At 47.3% G+C, this 21,987-nt stretch overlaps 1 protein-coding gene across 7 annotated transcripts in view; it reads right to left on the bottom strand.

Moving 5' to 3' along the window:
• The window catches only part of ARHGEF6 (Rac/Cdc42 guanine nucleotide exchange factor 6), a 32,779-nt gene that overhangs the window by 6,736 nt on the left and 4,056 nt on the right, over positions 1-21,987 (bottom strand). For 4 of the 7 annotated variants that reach the window (XR_014616442.1, XR_014616443.1, XM_084213244.1 and 1 more), the window contains exons 1-14: positions 18,247-18,354; positions 17,637-17,838; positions 15,019-15,089; positions 13,755-13,849; positions 13,004-13,099; positions 12,047-12,169; positions 10,625-10,763; positions 8,703-8,762; positions 6,449-6,595; positions 5,515-5,601; positions 4,478-4,556; positions 3,482-3,615; positions 3,077-3,202; positions 308-328 (exon numbers count right to left, since the gene is read on the bottom strand). Coding sequence is in view for 5 of the 7 variants with exons in the window: in XM_084213244.1 (XP_084069370.1) it covers positions 308-328; positions 3,077-3,202; positions 3,482-3,615; positions 4,478-4,556; positions 5,515-5,601; positions 6,449-6,595; positions 8,703-8,762; positions 10,625-10,763; positions 12,047-12,169; positions 13,004-13,099; positions 13,755-13,849; positions 15,019-15,089; positions 17,637-17,835 (1,377 nt within the window). In the remaining 2 variants the exon portion in view is untranslated. Of the gene's footprint in view, positions 1-307; positions 329-3,076; positions 3,203-3,481; positions 3,616-4,477; positions 4,557-5,514; positions 5,602-6,448; positions 6,596-8,702; positions 8,763-10,624; positions 10,764-12,046; positions 12,170-13,003; positions 13,100-13,754; positions 13,850-15,018; positions 15,090-17,636; positions 17,839-18,228; positions 18,375-21,987 lie in introns of those variants that run through there. The other 3 variants (XM_084213247.1, XM_084213243.1, XM_084213245.1) reach the window with 3 other exon arrangements.

The following is a 21,987-nucleotide window of genomic DNA, read 5'->3' as shown; positions in this document are numbered from 1 at the left end:
AGTAAGAAACACAAGTTTTTATCTCCTTCACTCAGCTAAAAGTCTTGCTGATTTGGAGAGAATTAGAGTATTAGTAGGTTACATGCAATTGGGATTTAAAGGAGAAGAGGCATGCCAGGAGGTTTAAGTACCATAATACTAAATCCTTTCTGAGAGTTATCTTAAAATATATTTGCCAGCTGCTTCTGACTCTGACAATAACTTACAGATACAACAAGGCAAAATTAGGGTCATGCAAGCACAAGAAGCATTAACAGGAACAAGCATTCTGTGCCACGACAAGCCAAAGAGATGTATCTACCCTTACCTTTAAGATATAAGACATCCTCTACAATGAATATGCAAAGAAAGAGAAGATGAGTGTGAGAGAATGATGATTTTTTTCACCAAGTTCGTTAAATCCACAATTCTAAACCACATTTCAGTGTTAGTCCTGAGATTACCGCAGCTCACCCTCTGTCCTGGTTTTAAAGCACTACCAACATGCAAAGGAGCACCGTGTCATGCAAAACTGAAAATTTACATGTGAGACACAGGATGAGTGGGCATTAATACACTCTAAACACAGAGAACATGCTTCCTTGGTTAGTAGTGGGTGTCTGTGGATGTTGGTTGCCTAAACTGGTGCTTACAACTGCAGGAGCCCCAGGTGCCTGGCTCCATCCAAGTCCCAGGAAGTGCTCAGGGGCTGCACTCAACACCAAATCTATCTAAGGGCCTCAACCCAGCCTAGTCAGGCTGCCAGGACGCTCTGCCCACCCTGGTGACAATCTCCTGGGACTCCATCTTCTCAAAGGGGACCTGCCATCCTCGCTGAAGACCTGACCACGTCGGGCGTCAGCACTGCAACACCTCCCTGCTTCACTGGCAGGGATGGGGAGCTCCCTGCACATCCTGGGGAAGATTCCATCCCTGCATCCTATCCCTGGGATGCCTGACCCAGGGAGCCACGAGGCTCTCCTGCAGGTCTGCCCAGCAAAGTCCTGAACCCCGATGTTATAAAGTCTTCACCTAATGGAAAGCAGCCAGTTAAAAAAAAAAAAAAAAAAAAGTAGTAGAAGAAACGATCTATAAATCATTTTCCCTTTGCTAAACTTAATCCAGACACCCACAGAACTTACCTGTTCTGTCATTTCAAATGATTACTGGAAACAGAACAGGAAAAATACCCAATTTCAATGGAAATAACAAGAGTGAGGCGCCATACACAAGCAGGGTCTGAGGTTTCCTGAGCTGGGTACAAGGAAGTGTACAAGACTATGCCATCCTATCCTACACTATGAGAAGACAAATAAAATAACACTGGTTGTCTAAAAATCTCAGCTCATTTAAGCAAACTGTCCCACTCATTTCCCTGCAAGTAACCTTTGAAATTTGTATTCCTTCATTGTATCTTCATTATAGTACTTGCACGGAGCTGTCAGCATTGTTTATTTTGTGCTCTACTTCAATTTAAAAAAAACCTAAAGTACAGTGACATCGGGATTCTGTTTAGGGATTAAGCACCCCAGGGGGAGAAATGAGACAGATGTGGATCTGCTTGAGCCAGCAACCAAACTTATTCCCCATCTGTCATGGCAGGCTTGTGTCCATGAGGCTCTCCCCAGGCTCAGGCAGGACTGACTACCAGGCTGTGCCTGCCCAGCTCCGCTGGACATGGTGGCCTTTGGGTTTCTGCTGACATGGTCAGCCCAGCTTGCTCCCACAGAAGCCACATTTTGGTCCTATGACATCTTGCAGGATACCATCCAGCATCTTATCTCTTGGGACTCACTGTGGGCTAGGCCTCTGTGGCAAAAACCTCTCCCCTGCTTTCAACACAGAGAGTTCAATTCCTGCTATGAGTGGCAGGGGACAAGAAACTGCAAAGGACCATGGTATTAATTATATCCCTCAACCTGTCATTTTTCTCACAGAAAAATTTCTCTTTTACCTCAAGCCAATATTTTTAATTGATCACACAAGCAAGAAACGGTTTAGCCTCCATTAGGAATTTGGAACATGCAAAGATTACGGGTAATTTTCAGTCTGCTCAGTTGCTATTTAACCAATTTAATTCCCAAACTGAAATGTGTTACTTTACAAATTCTAAGAAACAAATGCAACAAGATGCAATGAGGCTAATTAAAACCTCTACCTGGAGCAGCAGACCCACAGTTCTGCCACCTGCCAAACTCTCCCTAAGTGCTGGGAGGGCTGAGGGGATCCAAGTCCCTTCCCTGTCCCCATCCCCACTGGGCAGAAACACTCCCAGGGCTGCTGTACCAAGAAAGGCAGCTGACTCAGAACCAGAGTGCTCACTCAATAAGAGGAACGTTACCTGAGATACTGGTGAGTAATTCCAAAAATTTAACATGAGGTAGGGAAGAAGAGCGCTACAGTTGTGGTGCAGGGTGACAACAGCACTAGGCTGTATTTTGGGTTTTCCCATGCCGACTCCCAGCTCCCAGGCTGGGCTTCCTGCAGGTGAAGCCATCCCTCGGCTGCTGCCTCCCAGCAGGACCTTGCTGTGTAACACTCAGGTGGGTGGCAAAGGAGGGTCAAGCCCCACGTCCTGCTCCAGCCATCAAAACAGGGTGGAAGACACAAGAAACATGGCCAGGCATTTTGCCTCTTCCTCATGGTGCACTATCGCTTCTCAATCCTGTACCACCGAGCTGCTGCCACAGCTGAAGCTGGAACACATTCCAGCAGGGAGCAGGCCCCTGTCCACATCTCAGACCAAGGCAGGAAGGAGGAGAGAAGGCAGCTCCACCATGGCACTTCCAAAAAACAGGGTTCAATGGGACACCCAGATGTGGAACTGGTGAAATCCAGCAGCTGAGAGTGCTGGCTATGGCAGCCAACAGCTAACATCCAGCCTGCAAACACAGGTACTCATGAGTCCCGTGTAGCACAAAGCCCAGGACAGCGACCTACATCCATCACGGGACTAGGGCCAAAGTGGCAGAGTAATTTCTCTCAACATCCCCAAGAACTGACATTTCTGTGTCCTTGCTGTGGGATACGAAACCTGAACACAAGGTCTAGGGATTGTGTGAAGTTAGGGTCCTGGATAGGCAGGTGGGATTATTACCTCTTTATAACTCAGTGCTGCTGAAGGTCTAAGTGGAGGAGCAGGACGGAGGCAGCTCAAGCTCCAGGGCTTGAGGATTTTGGGGGGTTCCAGAGGCCCACGGATCTGCCCAGCTGAACTAAATGTCTGAGAAAATAGATGAGAAGCAAACCAAGACTGTTAACCACCAAACAAGGCAGAGAAGTGGAGGGGGATGGACAAGTGTTGAGATACCGAGACATCTAAGTTGCAACAAAAATAGGGCAGGATACATGTAAAATGGTACAAGCACAACATGGTTACAAAGCAAAGGGCAGGATGTGTCTTACAGCTGTCATGTTACCTCAGAGTCAAGGTGCTGCTGAAACAGAGAGCTCAGGCAACAGTGAGGAGCCCAGGCAGCAGAGGCCAGGAGGTGACACTTACTGAATGAGGGCTCCAGGACTGTGTTTTGGAGACGGTGCTGCATGTCCCTTTGGTCAGCCTTTGCAAGTGGTCAAGCCATTCGTGCAAGTCCTGGCTGGTGCTGCAGGACACGGTGATCCGCTCCATCATGTTCCCTGTGGCAGAGCGTTAAATAACTGTCTTCAGCAAGTGGTGGAGACTCAGGAGGAAACACAGGGTGAGATCAGCTCAGCTCAGCAGGAAATGGCTCCTCAGTTTGCACAGCCCAGTGGCTCCAAAAAGGTTAGGGCAAAGATAGAAGCATTAACCATTAAGAATCATTAAGGTTGGAAAAGACATCTAAGATCATCAAGTCCAACCATTAAACCAGCACTGCAAGGTGCACCACTAAACCACATCCCTAAGCATCTCATCTACAATGATGATGTGACTGCCCATCCTGCTCCAGACAACCACTAACAGTGTGGGAGCTGCAAGAAATGCTAAGGGAACAAGTAAGATGAATGTGTGAGGATTATTTAATGTTGAAGGTCATTAAACACAATACTTCTGTGATGAACAGGATCCTGACACCAAATACCACCAGCACAAACAGCCCAGGCACTGAGCATGAAACGACTGTGTATACCTACAAGTAATGAGACACACTGAAAGGGGAAATGGGATGAAAGCTCTCATGACCAGAACCACGTATCTGCCAATAAAGGAGGTGCTCAGAGCTACAAGACATGGCTACTGGATGCAGACAGGGCGCACCAGTGCAGAGCAGTGCTACCGGGGCGAGAGATTCGTCCCATACAAAGCACGATGGTCTCCAAAGGCAGCCAGAGGCAGAGCTCCAGGCACTTGGAGGAGATTGCCTCAAGCAGGACAGAGGTGCTCAGAAACTCAGACAACACATGGTAAAAGAGCAGGAGGAAGATCATGGCAGGGGGTTAGTGGAAGGTGGAGCAGTACGTCCAGCGGTCACTGTTGCTTGCACTGGGAGGACTGTCCCAGGCAGAGGGCCCCACTGACCTGTGATTTCAAACATGTGCTCATTCCCTTCGGCATCTTCCAGCTTTGTCAGCGTCATTCCTGTCAAAGGCAGCTTTCCCTAGGAGAATTGAAGAGCAGTCAGTGTCAGCAGGTGCTGTTCTGCTTGTTTCTGCTGATTCCTTTCTCTTTGGAAATCACCATTTAAAATTAATTTGTGAAGGCTTCAGTCTGCATGAAGAGTCTCCTTTAATGTATGGAACTAGATTTCCCTGCACAACTAGGTCAAACCCCGGAGATGAGGCTCTCATGACAACTGAGTCATCCCTGGCTCATCTGCCACCCTTTCCCTTCATTCAGTGCAAACCTTTTTTACAGGTTCAATTTCCCCTGGCTTTTTCTGAAAGCGTTCCCCATCCCTCTGATTTGCATGCTGAACTGCCTGCTCACCTTACTCCCACTAGTGGGTCAAGCCAGAAAACCCAGCCAAATATTTCCCAAATCTTTCTCATCTTCCTTGCTACGACAAATGACACATCAAAACAAGAGCATCCTTCTCCTGGCAGTATTGACGGTTTCAGACAGCTGGAGAAAAGCCAAGTTCTCAACAGCCATTGGATAGTATGGAAAATGGCAAAACACAAGAAATACAGAGTTATATGTAGTACCTCATGGAATGGAATTTTCATGCACTTTGCAGTGGGCTTTATAAGTATTTTCTAGAGATGGCACAAAACTGAGAGCCAGCTGGCTGGTTGAAACCCTACAGCTGGATCAGGACACCTTACACACAGACCCTACTCTCAAAAACAGCAAGTAGAACAACAGGTTTTGAGGTTTTTTTTTTGTTTTTTTTTTTTTAATTTCTCAGCATTCAATTACCAAATGCTACTTAACCAATTATCAGGACAAAGGCATTGACTACCCTGGCACATGGTAAAGCCAAGCCCTGGTTCCCAGCCTGGGTGTTTGCATCACAACAGAGAGTTCAAAGGATACAGAGGACTCGAATTTGATAAGAACTATCTGTTTTGCCTTTTACACTGAACGCCTTGCAACTTCAAACTAAGCAGGCCTACCTGATAGATGAACCCACTCATCCGTGGGCTTGCAGACAGCATCAGCAAAACATTGGAAAATAACAAGAAATACCGCTCCTCTTTTTCCTAGGGGGGATAAGAATTTAAGTTAGCCCAGTCTGCAATGCAGCACAAGCACCTGCCTCTAGCAAACTGAACCTGTTGCAGTTGGAATCACAGCCTGTGAAATCACCCCCAAATCAACTATTCTGGCTTTTTTTTCTTTACAGCATCTCATTTATGTACCAATTTTCCCTGCAGAGATTTTTGTCTGCATCCTGCTAACCCTCTTCCAATCATTGCAGAGTGCCTCAGAAGGCCTTATGTTCCCCAGCATCCCACATCCCAAACAAGAATGACTTTTGGGACTAGATACTGCATGGGTTTGTTTTACAGGTCTTCCCTTCCCAGGGAAAAACTGCAACAGCAAACAATTCAGTGCTAACAGGTATTTTCCCACACTGAGCATGCAGCACACATGGGTTTAGCACCACTGTGGAAGGTCTGTGTCAGGCACTAGGACTAGTAGGACAAGAATCACTCCAGTTAGTTCCAAAACACAGTCAGCTCCGGGGTGGGGTGTCAGAGCAGCCCCTGTGATGCACACAGAACATTTTCTAGTCACTCTCATTTCTCAGAGTAAGTCACAGGGGAGAAAGAGGGAAATTAATGTGCTATATGACACTGAGATACTTCTCTTGAAAAGTGGGTCACCAAAGGCCTGAAGCTAAGCCTATGGGGTGCCTGATTCACTCCAAGGACATGCACAGTCCCGTTGCACAGCTCTTCCCAAGGTAAAATCATTTACCAGCATTATTTGTCATCAGTTTGTGGCTTGGAAGGAGAGGAATTACCACCTCACATCACTTACCCTGGGAGCAAGTGGCTATTCAGGCATGAAGTCTACAGCCAGCAGAAGGAACACCACACTCACCTCACTTCCCCCAGACTGCACCATAACCTGGGACATGTAGATGACATTTCCCATCATTTTTATGTCCTCTCCTTCCCAGCGCTGGATGGATTCAGAAAGGATTTGCAGCTCAAGTTGTTTCCTCTTTCTCAGCTCCTGGCATTGTGACTGGGAATCACAGCAGAGCTTTGTTAGCTGAAGGGCAGAAGCCAACCCAAACCACCCCAGTTTCACCAGTAACAACTCACACAGCCCTGTGGGCTCAGGTATGGTCATGTTAGGGATCAGGAAAGCCTACTTTGGCTCCATTACATGAAGTCTGCTAAAAAACCACATGCCAGTGATTTATGAAGTAATGATTACATTCAAATGTCAAGGAGATTGCAAACTGCACTGAGCAAACTTTTCTTTCCAAACCAGCCCTATCTCTAAGAGTTCAGGGTCAAAATTTCCAAACCAAGACAGCTGCACAGTTAAACGTCTTTAATTTGCTACTGCTTAGAGGGATTTTGCCGGTTTTGTCCAAACAGCAGACTTAAACTTGTAGCACTGCAAAGTCCCCACAAGTCAGATGGGTGGATATTTTCAAACCAAAATCTGGGAACCCAAAAGCAGGACTAGGTGGTGCTGTAGATTAGCACAAAAAAGAATCTTCTGAAAGCGCCGTTATTGAAAGACTGCACCATTGCTGGGAAGCTGGGGACTGGAGAAGTTCCAGGGAGTGACCAGTATCTCATCAGCTCTCAGCAAGAGAGGACAATGTTGACTGAACAGAGTCCTGCAAATCCAAGCCATACTTTCTTTAACTGACCCCTCTGCCAACAGGGAAAATTGTTGCAAAGCTAAACCAAGGCTACTTTCACCAACTGCTTGGTTTTTCCAAACCCCTTTATCTGACAGAGATTTTCCTCCTTTCCAATTCACTGACTATCCTGCTCTTCAAAGAGAGAGGCTGCATTGGGTCTAGATTGAAACCACACACATTTGAATATAACTGTGGTCTACTCTGGTTCTACAACTATTGTATGTTTTGATGGCTCCGCAAGTGTCTGAATCCAACATTGCCAGGATAAAAATCCAAATAATCCACAGGAGTTCATCACAGTCTGTGCAGAGGCACCGCTGTGACTCACAGTGGCTCCTTGGTCCCTCCCTGCCTTTGCTTGGGAGCCTTCCTGGTCCTATAATAGGACCACACACCCACAAGGGGCATCTCTGCCTGTCTAACCTCAAATTCACACTGAACCTCTTTAGTTGTGTAATAATGACATTAAATTACTCATCACCCAACTACACATTTCAAGTAAAATCACCCAGCCCTTCCGAGATTTCCTAAAGATTAATGACACCTTGTAATTTAAATGAGTTTTTCCCCTATTAGCTTCCAGAATAAATGGAAAGGGTGCTGAGTTTCTAAGTAAATGCAACATGATCGCCCTTTCCTGTTTTCTATGAACTTTCTCCTCCCCATCTTTTATCTGCACTGCTAAACACTTGCATCTGTCACAAACAGGTGACATCTGTGGTGCTAAAGGAAGGAAGCTGGACCATATCTGGAGTGGTTATAGTGAAAAGTTCTCTGTGGCTACAAAGCAAGAGAGACTAGAGCTTTTTCCATAAAAAGCTTTTCCAGGTAAAACCTTTGGGTATATGGATGGCTTTTCCCCCTCTATTTCATCTCAGTGCAGCAGGACTCTGAGGGGTGCTACAGAGTTCACAGAAATGCCTTTGTTATCTCTGAATCATCCATTCTCTCTGTTCCCCACCGACGGCCATAAATTACCACCTGGAGCCACAGATTACTGGAATGTGGTCCAAGCCTCCTGATGCCTGCAGAGCAAACCTCAGCAAAACCTACAGTTACTCCATGGGCTCAAAGGGGAACTTCCCATTGGCACCAGCACTTGGATCAGCCACAGCCATGCTAACCTCTCTCTGAATGAGCAAGGGGTGGTCTAGTTTCAGGTGGAAAATGATTAGAGCTTGGAGGCAACAGGACATGAAGGGGACCCTGCCACCACAGTCCACACGTGGCTTTCAGTAACAGAGGAGAAACTTGGAGATCTCTGCTCTGGCACCATAGAGGCAGCGTGTATTTGCCACAGCCAGAGGAGCAGCTTTAGGCTTAAAATGTGAAATTAAGTTTCTTTGTAACCCATCTTTTCCATTCCAAAAGACCTTTTTTCCTAATGAGGAGACAAATGTCAGGCTTGACTCATTCTTCATGAAATGCAGACCTGAAGTGGAGGGCTCTATTTTAAGAATTGCCACCTACCACAAGGGACTTGAAGGATGTGATGGCTTTCAAAACATCTTCATGATCTGCATGCGCCTCCTAGTGAAGGAAGAGCAAATTCCTCAGCCAGCAGCAGCAGCAGCAGCACCCACCCTGAGCATTAACCCACCCTGAGCATTAACCCACCCTGAGCATTAACCCACCCTGAGCATCACCCACTGTTCCACTACACTCAGGGCTAAGGATACAGGCAGCATGGTCTTTGGGAGGAGGTCAAAGTCTCCCAGGTACCTTCCCCACCATCCACTTCAACATGACATGGCAAAAGGCAGGTATGCAATTTACTGATGCCAATTTAATGAGTGTGAATTGGCCAGAGCAAGAGTAGGTATGACTGGACTTAGAACAAATCTGACTTGCAAATTAAAATCAATGAAAACAGGCAGTGGTGCAGGGTGCATCTTCAGGAAGGAAACTTCCATTGCAGTGCCAGATATTCCAGCCACTGCCCATCAAGGGTGGAAACCCACCACCATCAAGGGGGCTTCACCTCTGGCTTTAAAAGGGAGGGCATGTCTGAGCAGAGAGCTCTTGGGCCAGGTAAAAGCAGGATGGTGCCCCTTATCTCTGACCCCAGCTGTATGCTAGTACTCTCCCAGAATGTTCTCCTGGATCTGAGGCCCTGCTCCTCACCACCAAGTCCTCATGCCAAGCAAATCATAAGGTGATGGACCTGCCCCTGCAGCCTGGCACTGCTCATCTGCAATGTGGGACAGCAGCTGCCCTGAACACACCTGCCCCCTCAGCAGCTCTGCAGCAGTGCAGGGAATGCTGTGGTGTACATCCACACTGCACACAGCCATCCTCTTCCCACAGCATCACAGCTTAAACCTCAGGCCTACTGATTCATGCAACAAAACTCCCACACTCAGCTTAGAAACCAAGACAAATAGGTGACGTGTGTGTCCCCAAACCCACTGCTGAACCGCCTGCAAAGAGCAGGCAAAGAGCTCAATGCATATCCTGCAAAGAGCACATCGTCCCTGCATGGGCATGGTGGCTGCAGCCAGGCTCAGCTCAGTCCCTGCAGCTCAGCTCAGCCAGGTGAGAGGGAACAGGTAGGTCTGGGGTGTGCCTACCCTGCAGGCTCTCATGCCCTCTCCTATGCAGGCTATCCCTGGCTCAAGCATAGAAGTTTTAATCCTTTGGCTTGATTGTAGGTCATGGATAAATGTCCTGAATTGACTGGTAATTAAAACTGGGTGAGGAGAAGGAAACTTGCTTAAAAACAGACTGTTACTTCTGTTTTCCTCAGCCCCTGGCACCACCCCTGAGTTTTGCCTTCCTGTAGCTGGAGTGCACCAGCAGTGAGGAGCAGAGCTCCAGTAGCAGAGATCTCTACTGTCCCTGGGGCAAGAAATGTCCCGAAGCACACTTGCTTCTTGCCAAGGATTTCTGTGCCCCTGACTGCTCTCCCTGCTCCCAGGGGCTCGCTCTCTACCCCTGTGTCTGTGCTGGTGGCCAGATCCATGTCTGTCTGTGCAGCTCTGCCTCCACCCAGGAGCACAACCCTGGGGCAAGGGGTGGGAATGTGCCTGTGAGCCACAGGAGTGAGTGGCCAGGCCTAGGAATCTCATCAAATGACGAGAAAAACACAGATTTATTCTTGGCCGTGCAAATAAACAGCAGCTGTAGCCTGACCCTAGACTCTGCTTTTACTTGTGCTGGAAGTATCTTTGAGGAAGGGCTGGGGTGAAGAGCAGGTAATGTGCTTCCACAACATTCCTCAGACTCTTACACCAGTTTCTCACTTTTAATTTGAAAGGTGGATAATGTCTGGAGGACGTGGGACATCTCCCCTGCTCAAATACCAAGAGGCAGAGGCATCTCTTGAAGGTCAGGGAGCACCTCTGGCAGCATCCCCAGGCAGAGCCTGCCCAGCAGCCCCACAGCCCACCGACCTCCATGTGCCGCTCCAGCTCCTGCAGCAGAGTCACGTATTTATCCAGCCTCAGGAAGGGCTTGCTGAGGCTTGTGGTCAGGATGAGAATGCCTGGGCTGGCCGCACCTTGGCTCTCCATGAACTTCTCCAGCTCATCACTATAAAAAGAGACAACAAAAAAGAAAAAACAACAAGGAGGGCTCTCAAAGCTGAGGGCTGTGTTTTGCCTATGCTCTCCTGATGGCCAGGGCTCTGCTCTGAGCTGGGCCTCCTTAAAGGCAGCACAAACTCCCCTCTGAGCACCCCCCACCCACTCTGTGGAGCAGGCAGGGAGCTTCTACCCAAGCAAGACCTTTCTCCTCTGGAAAGCAGGAGAGGATGTCGTGTGGCCACAGGTGTTGGAATGCACAGCTCCTGGGGCACGTTGGTGCCAGCAGCTGGTCCCCCAGCACAGCAAGGTGGCACAGGGCCAGGTATCTGGTGGATGGGGAGAGGGGGAAGGTGGGGGGGGCTGCATAGGCTGGTCTTGTGCTGGAGGAGGCTGCAGCAATGCACTGGGACCCTGCTGGAAACTGTGAAGCAGGTGTTTGCATGTACATTGCTCCAGAGAATACAGCTTCTGTGTGTCAGCACATTTGCCAAAGCTGATTCTTTGGTTGATTTAGGAAAAGGGGTCAGACTGAGGAACCACATGAATGAGTCATTTGCTGGAGCCAGGCTTGTTGTTACACTGAATTAAAGCTGGATTTCCTCAGGTAAGTAAATACATTGTGAGTTCCCATTGCAGAACGGGAAGACTTAAACACTATCCATGTGCTCCTGGCTTTCCCGTCACGCAGGGAAGACAGCTAACCTGCATTAGGGACGACACAGTTGTAGCATCTTGGTTTGGCACACTCTTGAGCGGGACATCACACAAATTCAAGTGTCTACTCATGTGGGTCACACTGAAGAAAGATGTTATTAATGTGATCTACTAATGACCCTGAAAATCAACGATTTGGTTGAATAGAAGCTCAGTGAATAAACTGGGTAGCTGAGTGACTCGATGACCATCCTCCTGCAGCGATGTGCTCCCCACTGTGGTGCCACAGGGGAGCACCCTCCCATTCGTCAGTGTGTGAGCACTTGAGCAGTAGATCTGAAACAGCATCTGGGTGGTTTAGCAAGTAATAATCAAAGAAGACGCTACTGCCAAAGCTGAGGCTGCCTGTTTGACCCAAGGTGGGAGTCCTGTGCGAAAAAGGACCGGTGAGATCAGCTCTGAACATGAGCAGTGTGAGTTGTCTTCATGCTGAAGCTGAAAGGCCCTGCTGAAAAGCCCAAAGTCGCAGCAGCAGGAAATATCCTTGACCTATTGTCAAAACATAGGTCAACAGCCATGGCAGGCCAAGTAAGGTAACTTTCTAAAGGAGTCTGAATCTCCTTCTCCATCACTCACCTGTGCTGGGTGAGGACATTCACTGCTGAAGGGTGGTTAGCACAGTACGTCAGGTACAGGGAGCGGAACTGGGGCATCAGGTTCATGAAACAGCCTCCCACACGCTGCTGGTTCTCAGAGAGCCTACAGACACCAACACACCAGCTATGTTAAGCCTCTGGATCTGCACCCTGCAGCTGCTGCACTCTCAGGGACCTGCCCAGGAACTACCCACTGCTCAGGGACATTCCCAGGTCACCTCATAACTGCAGCATTGAGCAAAATATCCACACCTGCCATCTGGGGAGGAGGAAGAGGGGGATCCTCAGGTGGGTCTGGGTTCCTGTGGTGCAGACAGTGAGCATCACAACCCATTATCAGCCTTAGAGAACCTGTGACTCAACCTGATATGTCTCACCAGCAGAGCTACAGCTGGGATAATGAGGATGAGGATGTGCTGGAACTAAGGGCAGTGTGAGGGTGGGGGGGTACCACTCTCTGGGCTGCCTACGAATATGAAAAGACAGAGAAAGAAGGAGAAGCCACAGTCTGCATATATTCTCAATATTCAGTCTTTCCCCATCTCTTTTCAGCCTTTAGCTAAGGCTAATTATGCCTGTCAGCTTCCCTGCAGGAAATTATCTAATAATTTGCTCTTTGCTCCATGGCAATTCCCATCTTCATGCCTGCCAGATCTCCCACCCTGCATGTGCCTGCATCTTTGGGTTAGGCACACTTTTGTGTCAGTTCTAGTGACACTCATTCAGCAGATGACTTAACACCAGTAATCTCAGAAGTTCCTTCTACCTTTCCTCCTGCCACAGCACAGCCCGCAACCTTTCCTCAGTCCTGTTATTTTCTTTGATATTTGACAAGTCTAAGGCAGCAGTCAGGAGAAATATTAATGAACATGCCTTTCTATTATTTTTAGCTACAGTTAAAAAGCTTAACAACCTCTGTGCTATGACACAATCTTACTTTGTAACTTCTTCCAAGGCTTGGTTCAGTGTTTGCTGAAAAGCAGAGATTTCTTCCATGTTTCCCAGCAAGGCTGCGATGTCCCCAGTGCTGAGCCTACAAGAGCCACATCACCACAGTTACCATCAAAGAGAAGTTGCTCTCAGGAGCACCCTATTTTTATTCATCAGCAGCCCTTCCAAAAAGACCCAAAAATTTCTCCTTCCCCAGACACAGCATCGGACAGAACACAAAATTCATGATCTATGAGCTACAGACCACAGTCTCCTAAAGAAGAAGTCTGCTGCCAAGTATTATCTTAATTGGTTTTTAATCACTTAATCCCACTAATCTTCTCAGATCTTTAGCTGTCTAATAGACATAGACAGATGGGATTTCAGCCAGAGGTGGGGAGGGAGGTGTGTGCACAGACAGAGAGTTTTGTCTTCAGGGATTCTTGCCATGGGTTTCCCTATGGGAGGAAGGTCCAACAGGTAAGGGCTTCTTTGCTCCTTGAGTGAGGTTGGGTGTTTCCAAAGCTAATGTGCCTGTTTCTGTCATCCTAAGATCATTTAGGCCTACAAGGCTGAGAGCACAAAAAATTTTCCCACAAGAAGATTTTGGGAAGGGAGAAGTGACTGAAATACAGAAACCTTAGGATATGACGCTCCCATCTCTCCTGACTGGACAATGTCTAAACACGTGCCCTCTGGCCACGACACCCCAAAGCTCCCACAGTGCTCTCTCCACCTCAGATGCCCTTATATCTTACTTGTCATAAGACTGGAGGGGTCTTAAGTAAGTTCCCAGAAGCGACTGTAGTTCCTTTGCATAATCTCGTTCTGTTTCCAGAATATTTTGCAACACCTAGGGTGAGAGACAAGAGCACTGAGAAGATCTTTGTACTAGGAAACTAGTCAAAGGAACATGACATCAGCTTCCAGGTCTGGCAAAGCATGGAAGTGTGTCTTAAGTCCAGAAATTACATTTCTTAATGTAGAACTCAGAACACTCAGGGAAGTCCTGGTGGTCAAATATTGAGATTTTACTTTGTAAACTTGGGGAGGCCTGGAAGGCCGGTGTTAAAGGCCACACCAAGGATGGCTTCTGTGGCAGATCAAGCACGGCACACCTCATTTGCCACTTCAGGGATGTAATGATCAAGGTTTGGTCCTGTTAATCCATCTCAGCAGGTGGTTTGCCTCTGGCTGCATAGCAGACAAACGCAGTGCCTGCACATTCCCAGTCAGCACTCCAGTTTCTCAGTGTGGATAAGCTCTGGAGACAGTGGAGGTGGTTTCCAGCCCCCTGGACATACAGCTTCTGCTTTGCTTTGCTTGATGTATATTTAGACATACTGATGAGCAGGATTCAGCTCCAGCCCTGAGCGCCAGGAATGCTCACATGAAGCATCTTCACTCTCTTACACCACAGCCTGGACACAGGGGGTCGTGGTAGCTGCCCCCACCTCACCAGACCTCCTTGCTCTGGCAGCCTTGTGTAAAGGAGGGGATGTTTCCCTACCCCTTCTGCAGCAGCAGTTCATGGCCTGGCAGGCTGCTCCAAAGCCAAGCCCAGTTACCAAGCCAGGCCATGAGCTGCCCGTTCTCTGAGGGCTGCAGCCACTGGCAGAGGCCAAGGACAGGCACCATGGGGTGCAACATCTCCAGCCAAACCCAAGAAAGGGGCCAGAGCCCTGATTTTGCTTGCTTACACCATGACATTATCTGCCCATCTTTATCAACAGGAAATACTGTGCCTTCTCCCCTTGCATTGATCTGAAAGCTGCCACCTCTCCTTAGTTATCTCAGTTGTCTACTTCAAGTCTCTACTTCTGACATCTTGCAGCCACTTCTATTTGTGGTTTATTGACTCAATGGCCTTGAATCAAAGGAATGGACACAGCTACATTTAAACACAGAGTCACATCCCCAATTGTTACAAATTGCATCAATGATTTTTAAGGGAAGGAGCTACTTCAGAAGATTATTAACATGGTACTTACTAAAATGTATGATCAGTACTTTAAAACTTACCACAGGGTAATAATTCTTTGTCATCTGAGTGTTTTCTAGCCCTTTCAATGCTTTGGGAGAGAGTGGTTTATCTGTACAAAAAAAAAAAACCATGAATAAATTACAGCACACAGCTCTCGTTATTCCATCAGGAAAAGACACTGCCACATTATGTCCAGCAAATATAACTTCATCCCTCTGACCACAAAACTCCAATTGCAGGGTTTGTTTCCCCATTTCAAAAAAACTAGGATAAAACCAGTGGCATGCACGACACTGACAGTGGCCAAGCGAGTCACACCAGAAGCTTTGTGCAGCCTCTGCCAACCAACATCCAGGTTTGTTCCAAAATCCCTGGCAGCAGCCCAGTGTCTGTCAATGTTTGGAACTACAGTGTTGGTTCACCTGACCCACTAAATTTGTTTTTAAAACTGGGTGTCTGTCAGAAATGACAGATACTATCTTTTTTAACAGGTGATTCATAAGGCACTTGAAGCCAACCCCAATCAATATGCTGACTTCCTATCCCAACAGTCCCTTGTGATGCAAAATCCTTCTCTGAATGAAGGTAGATTTAAATGAAAAGCTCACAAAACCCCGGAAATCAATTCTCATTCTGCATTTAATAAATCCCTGTGGATGCCTCCAGCTCTGTACATATGTGCACACACACAAACACACGGACAAATCCCTGCTCCAATTTTCCTTCCCTAGAGAAGCCTCTTCCCTTCCAGCAGCATGGCTTTCCCAGCAACACCATGCTCCCTCTGGACTGGGACAGGCAGGCGGTGCAAGGCTGCCCCAGTCCTGGCCACACTGCACATACTGAAACAGCTCCATGCCAAGTGGAGCAGCCAGGCTCTCCTGGCTCCCTGCAATTGCTCACATAAGGCAATTACTTGCACACTGATAGCAGGGGAGAAACTTGAAATTGATAAATGTAGTCTCTTTATGTACTGTCTAAATATTGCCCTTGTAATGCTTCCTGTCACTTCCAGCTAAAGGCTCATAAGAGCTCAGCTCCATAGTTATTTCACAGAATCACAGAATATTTCCACCCAAATGGCACACCTAGGACACAGCAGAGGTATGGACACTGCTGAAAAACAAGTAACTCCATTCAGAGTGTGTCTGAAATCTTATACTGTGGAGGTGGGAAAAGCAGCTCCCTGCTGGCTGCAGCTCCAGCAGCATTCCTGGGGCAGGGAGGATTTACTGATGGTCCCTCATTCCTCACTTGCAATACAGGCACATCTCCTGAGCGTGCAGACACCAGGGCAATGAACCCTCCTGTCACATGAAACGGTGCTGAGAGAGGATCTGGAGGGAAATGCTCCACAGCAGAAAAATCTCATGGCCTCTTCCGTCAGGATCAATGGGAGACTGGCCCTTCACTTCTGTGAGGTGCTGTCATGTCATGCAGCTCCCATCTGATCTTCCCTCTAGGACTCAAGTTTGCTCTCCTTTGTTTAAAACATCTCTCTTCTCCCCTCACTGAGTTAATTAGTGATTCCTGAGTTGTGCCAGACAAGCCTTCAATCCCTGCTACAACTTCCTGCTCCATCTCAGACATCATTTCCCAGAGGGAAACAGTGGGAGATGAGATGATTTTTTTCATTTAGAATCAAATAAAAACTGACCTAATTCTGAGCACTATATCGTGAATTTTTTCCCCTCCCTTGCTTTATTTTTGCACGAGTAGAAGAAAGGATGTCTAGCAGGGGCTGCACATGTTGCAGCTACTTCACAGACCCCTACTGACATCTCAATGTTTGAGGCCAGAGCAGATCCTGAGCCACAGAACCAGCGTCAAGCACACAACTGGTCTTTGTCTATTGCGCCTAAGTGCTCAAGGCGCAATAAGGAGTTAAGCTGCATTTTGCAAAAAATCAGTTTAATTTCACACAAAGGCCTGGACAGGGGTGAGCTGTTTGAATGGATGTGTAATGCCACAGGGCAGTTGGGCAGTGGCTTCACATCATCACCACCCTATGTCTGGGTACAACCACATCGCAGAAAATGTTAAGGACACTCAAGACAAAGCTCAATAAAGGCAGATGTCATCAGACAGATCATCCCCTCTCTCTTCCTTTCTCAACATTGCAGCAGAAGCATCTGGGAAAAAATGTACTCTCTGAAATCAACCATCACTATTGGACCAAAACATTGACAGTGCCCTGTGGCCATGCAGTTTTTGTCGGATTCCACATCGTGATGGTGAGCATCCATTCCACTGATGCCTGAAAAGCCAGGATCAAACACAAATACATTGCCTGACCAAGGTCTCTAACAAAAAGCTAGTTTTGAGCTCAGACATGGAATGACCTGACAGCTCTCCAGGACAAAGGGGACCCACATCCATCTCTGTCCTCATCCTCTGACAATATCCCTGCTTCCATGCTGCTGGGGCTTGGGGGAAGCAAGGGAAAGGCACAATGTGGTGGGAAGAGGGTGAAGCAGCTCTCAAGCAATTCATCCGAAACACTGCGCTTTACCCTTGCGTTCATCCTTCCATTAGCCCAGCTGCCTGAAGTACACAAACAGTCCTTAATAAACAGCAGCAATTTCCCAAAGGCATGAGGGTCCTCACTGCATTATGCCACTGTCATTCAATCAGCCCTTGAAAGCAATTTGCTTACCGGTAGATTTGATTTCTCTGACATAGTTGCTTGGGAACCAGCCTGTTTTTCCATTCAAGGTGCCTTCCCACCAGCCCCCTTCTTCAACTCGAGTGACATAAATAATGTCTCCTTTGTTAACAGAGAGTTCATCCTCATTGGTCTGCTTAAAATTGAACCTGGCCTTTACCACCAGCTGGTGACTGCCATTCTCGGTCATCTCCTAAGGAAAGAAATGTGGAAAAACATCAGTAAATAGTAAAAAAAACCAGAAACAACTAGGACAAGCCATTGTTCTTCTCTGTTGTGACAGCTGTTTTCTCAGTAATGCTCTGTATAACAACCAATAATATGTTGCTGCTGTGTAAACACTGCCTTCAGAGGACCACAAGGTCCCTCCCAAGCATTAATTTAGTTTTCCAGTGCAATGGGTGGCAGATAAGAATCACTATTCTCACGTCACACAGAGAAACACTGCAGTTTGGAGAAGCTGCGGGACTCTCTCCAACTGAGACAGCAAACTCATGATGGGGATCAGGGGAAAACAACCTCTGGTGTTGACCCAGAGGCACCAATCACAACCTCCCCCCAAGGCCACCAAATCCACGATTACATGTTAAATAAAGGGTACCACAGGCTTGGACTGCCTCCGTAACACCCTTGCTGACTGGGAAGCTGTGCCCTTGGAGTCACTCTGGGGGTCTCCAGCCGCGGAGTTAAGAGAGGACAGATGTGAACATGGCCCTTTTGACAGCTGATCTGGGGAAACAAAACAACACCTGAGTTTTACTCAGCTGTCCACCATCCCTCCACATCACAGCAAAGCAAAGAGTAAAGCCTGTAAAGAGAAGAGGAACAGAGCACAACAAAGAGCATCTATGAGCCCAAGACAGCAAATGCATGGCATCTGCAGTGTGGGTACTCCCAGTCAGCAGTGAGGGTGGTTTTCTGGGCTGGGATAACCCTTCCATCATGGAAGAAGCTGAACTGCATCCCAAGGCACTCCTAGGTTGTGCCAGCTCTGCAGCCACACATCCAATTGCAGTATTTCTTTGAAATCCCCCTTAAAACTGTAGTAAAGTAGAATAGTACTCAGTACTGTGATTCCCACTGGGGGTGTTTCTGGGATCAGAGTAAGTACTCTTGAAGGTGTGTCAAAGTTTAGCTCTCCAGTGAGTGCTCTTAGGTCACCTCTGCAGCTGCAGTGTGGGCTATCCTGCTGAGCAGGGAAGAATGCTGAACAGCTGGTCAACACAATCACTCCTCTATTTAGAAGAGTCCTTCTGGGTTCATTATCCAGCTGAAAGAGGCTAGGCACTATTTTGATTGCTGCTCATGGACCGTTGCCATTAGTCATGTGAGAGAGGGATTCGAGCCATGCTGAGGAAGGACAGAAGTGTCATCCCCAGGAGATGAAATGCCCATGGAAAGGTTCAGATCATTCCAGCAGCTCCTGGAGCTGCCTCCTTCACACTCAGAGCTTCTTGCTTTGCAAACCAGTCTCTAGGTTTGTTTTTCTCCCCACCTGATGCTGGAGGCAATGCTGCTGCTCTGACACATCTGTTTTTGTAATTAGTGATTTGTTTCTATATTAATACCAAAAAAATTGCCAGAGGGTAAAAAGTTTCCTGGTCCTGACTGTTCAGAGATTGAGTCAGTAGCCTTGTTGCTAAGAGCAGTTCCAGCTCTGGCAGAATCTGGCAGCACTGAGCCCCAGAATCCTGTTGGATGCTGCAGAGGTGTAAAAACATGGGATACAAGCCACCCAGTAATTCCCAGTGCTTCACTGCTACTGTACCCCATAGCACACTGTGGGACACCACTCAGATCACCACCTTTCCGTGTCCCATGGTGCTCAAAAGACGCAACAGCAGATATTATCATTTCAGTAAACTGTGAAGAACTTTTAAGATTGGTCTGTAGCTTCTCTTCAGATTCTAGGACCTTTCTGATTCCAGCGTTGCAGTTTTCCACCTGCAGTGGGGACCACATGTGTCCATGGACTTCAAAAGCAGAACAGAGCAGTCTGCAGGAGTCCCTGTGCTGGCTGTGCAAGTCCATGGACCATGTTTGGAATTCTGCCTTGAAAACACTGCAAGAGGAGAGAGTGATACAGCCATAAAACGTGCAGAAATCAGAAAAGACAAACTGCAAGGCTGCTTTTCCTCCATTCTCCTCCAGTCTGAATGTCAGCATGGAAAACTCATTCTGAAGGGGAAGTTTGGTAGGAGTTACAGGAACTCAGCTGGGCTTTTATTCTCCTCAGAGGATTTTTATTTCAATAGGAAAATACCTCATCCTTAGATTGGACCTGGAGCAACACAAACTCTGAGCTCTTGGAGAAGGGACTTGCTTTGTCTCTCTCCAAACCCTTGCACAGTGGGGACCAGATCCTTGACTCTGACTGCCAGGTGCTGCTGCCTTACAAAGCCCAGCCATGCCATACTCACACACCAGTCTAGCCAGTCCATGCTCCAGAGATGGACAACATCCATGATAAACCTTGTGTGCTGTCAGTGAGTCAGTTTTCTTCTCTCTTGTCCTGCTCATTACACAAATGCCTGACAACTGCATGGTGAATTCCCAGCTTTCTGGGCTGTGGCAACTGCAAAACCCCTCCCCATGTAAAAGCCACTTTGCCAACAGGGTGGGTTTTTCTCTCTGAAGCATCCTGATATTTGAGCAGGAGTGGTTTTGGCTGCTCTTGGCGACTCACAGGCCAGGGGTGTGGCTGGCTGCCAGTGTGAGATATTCTTCCCCTGATTCCTTCTGAAAGGGAGGGCATAAATCCTGAGTCTAGACTTCACTTATTCAAATCATCAGCCACAGTCCCACAGAAATTACTCCATTACTGTAGATTTTATGACTCTCCCTGCCCCTCCCAATCTTCCAAAGCTTTTATAAATATCTGCAGCAACCCAGAAACAAATGTAAAACTGCCTTTGACAGTTTGGCAAGAAAGTGTATCATTTATATCACATCATGACAGTGTCCTATTTTATGCCTGGTCCAGCACAGAACACTGCTGCCATATGTTGCTTAAACTATGGTTAAAATAGCTGGGTTTTCTGCTCACATTCCTACACTATTTTTGGCACATGAGCCTTGTCTGATCCAGCACAGCTGGTTTTCCTCCCCTGCCCTCTCTTGCAGACAAAAAGCATCAAGCATCTGTATTGCTGTGTTTTGATGGACAGTTGCTGAACTACAAGTATATCCACTAAAAGATGATGCCTCCAGTTATTTACATAGAAAGATCCATGAAGACACAAGGATTTGGACTTCAAATGGACGCTCAGAAATACATTCCCACAACCTTTCTTTAGCTGGCACCTAATTCTCTCTGCCTCCACCCAGGGTGTTGGGATGTGCAGGCATTTCAGAGCCTTGGTGACAGCATAAACTGCAGCAGCTGGTACCAGGCTTACCCTGATGCTCTGTTCAGCCTGTGGCCTCTGGCAAAATAGACAAACTGGACCATCTGCAGTGGCAGTCTGTAGGACACAGGCTCCTGCTCCTCAGGAATTTGACTAAGCCACCAAAAAGTAAATGTTTGAGACACATATTTATTTTACCCGTACTTTTCCCAAGGGTGCTCTCTGCCTGAGCAGCTAATTATATCGCAGGCATTGCGCTTTTTAACATTTAAACACAGAATGCATATGCTCAAACAGATGTTTGCCATGAAACCAAGAGGATCCCAGCTTCTCTATAGCCCCATCAGTAACATATGACAGGAACTATTCCCCAGCAAAGCCCTGACCTGGGCTGAGCTGGCACATGGGTGGCTGGAAGGATGGAGCTGTAAATAAAGGGACGGATGTGAAAATGGCATTGCAGCCTTGCCACCCTGTCAGCACACACCCCATCACACCCCTCCTGCAACAGGCAAGGACAGAGGCAAGAGAGTTTCTCTCTCCTTTTGCTTTCAGATTAATGAAGCAAATATCAATCAAAACAGCAGCATTTGCAGAGGCTGCTCCCAGTCAAGTTAACCTACATTTTATATCCCCCATCACACTGAACTGCAAGAGCTTCTACACAGGGTCAGTGGGTGCAGTTGGTAATTGAGGTGGTGCTGAGGCTGGCTGAGGCCAAATTCCCATTCCCAAACTTCTACAGAGTGAGCTGTCAGCAGAGCTGCAGAACAGCATCCTCAGAACCTGAATTTCTTGAGGGCAGCATTATACACACAGACACACACACACATGTGTATATAAAAATCAAAGGGGGTGGGAGGAGGTTTACAGATATATACTATTATTATTATACATTATATATTATTATTAGACATATATTATTATGTATGTTGATGTATGATATAGGCACAATAACTAATACACAAGTCTATATAATGTATAGGCATAATGCA

Source organism: Fringilla coelebs, assembly GCF_963513975.1.
Source record: "Fringilla coelebs genome assembly, chromosome: 11".
Classification (NCBI taxonomy): Eukaryota; Metazoa; Chordata; class Aves; order Passeriformes; family Fringillidae; genus Fringilla; species Fringilla coelebs.
Note: the sequence above shows the minus strand (reverse complement) of the source record. Positions and strands in the feature narration are given on the sequence as shown.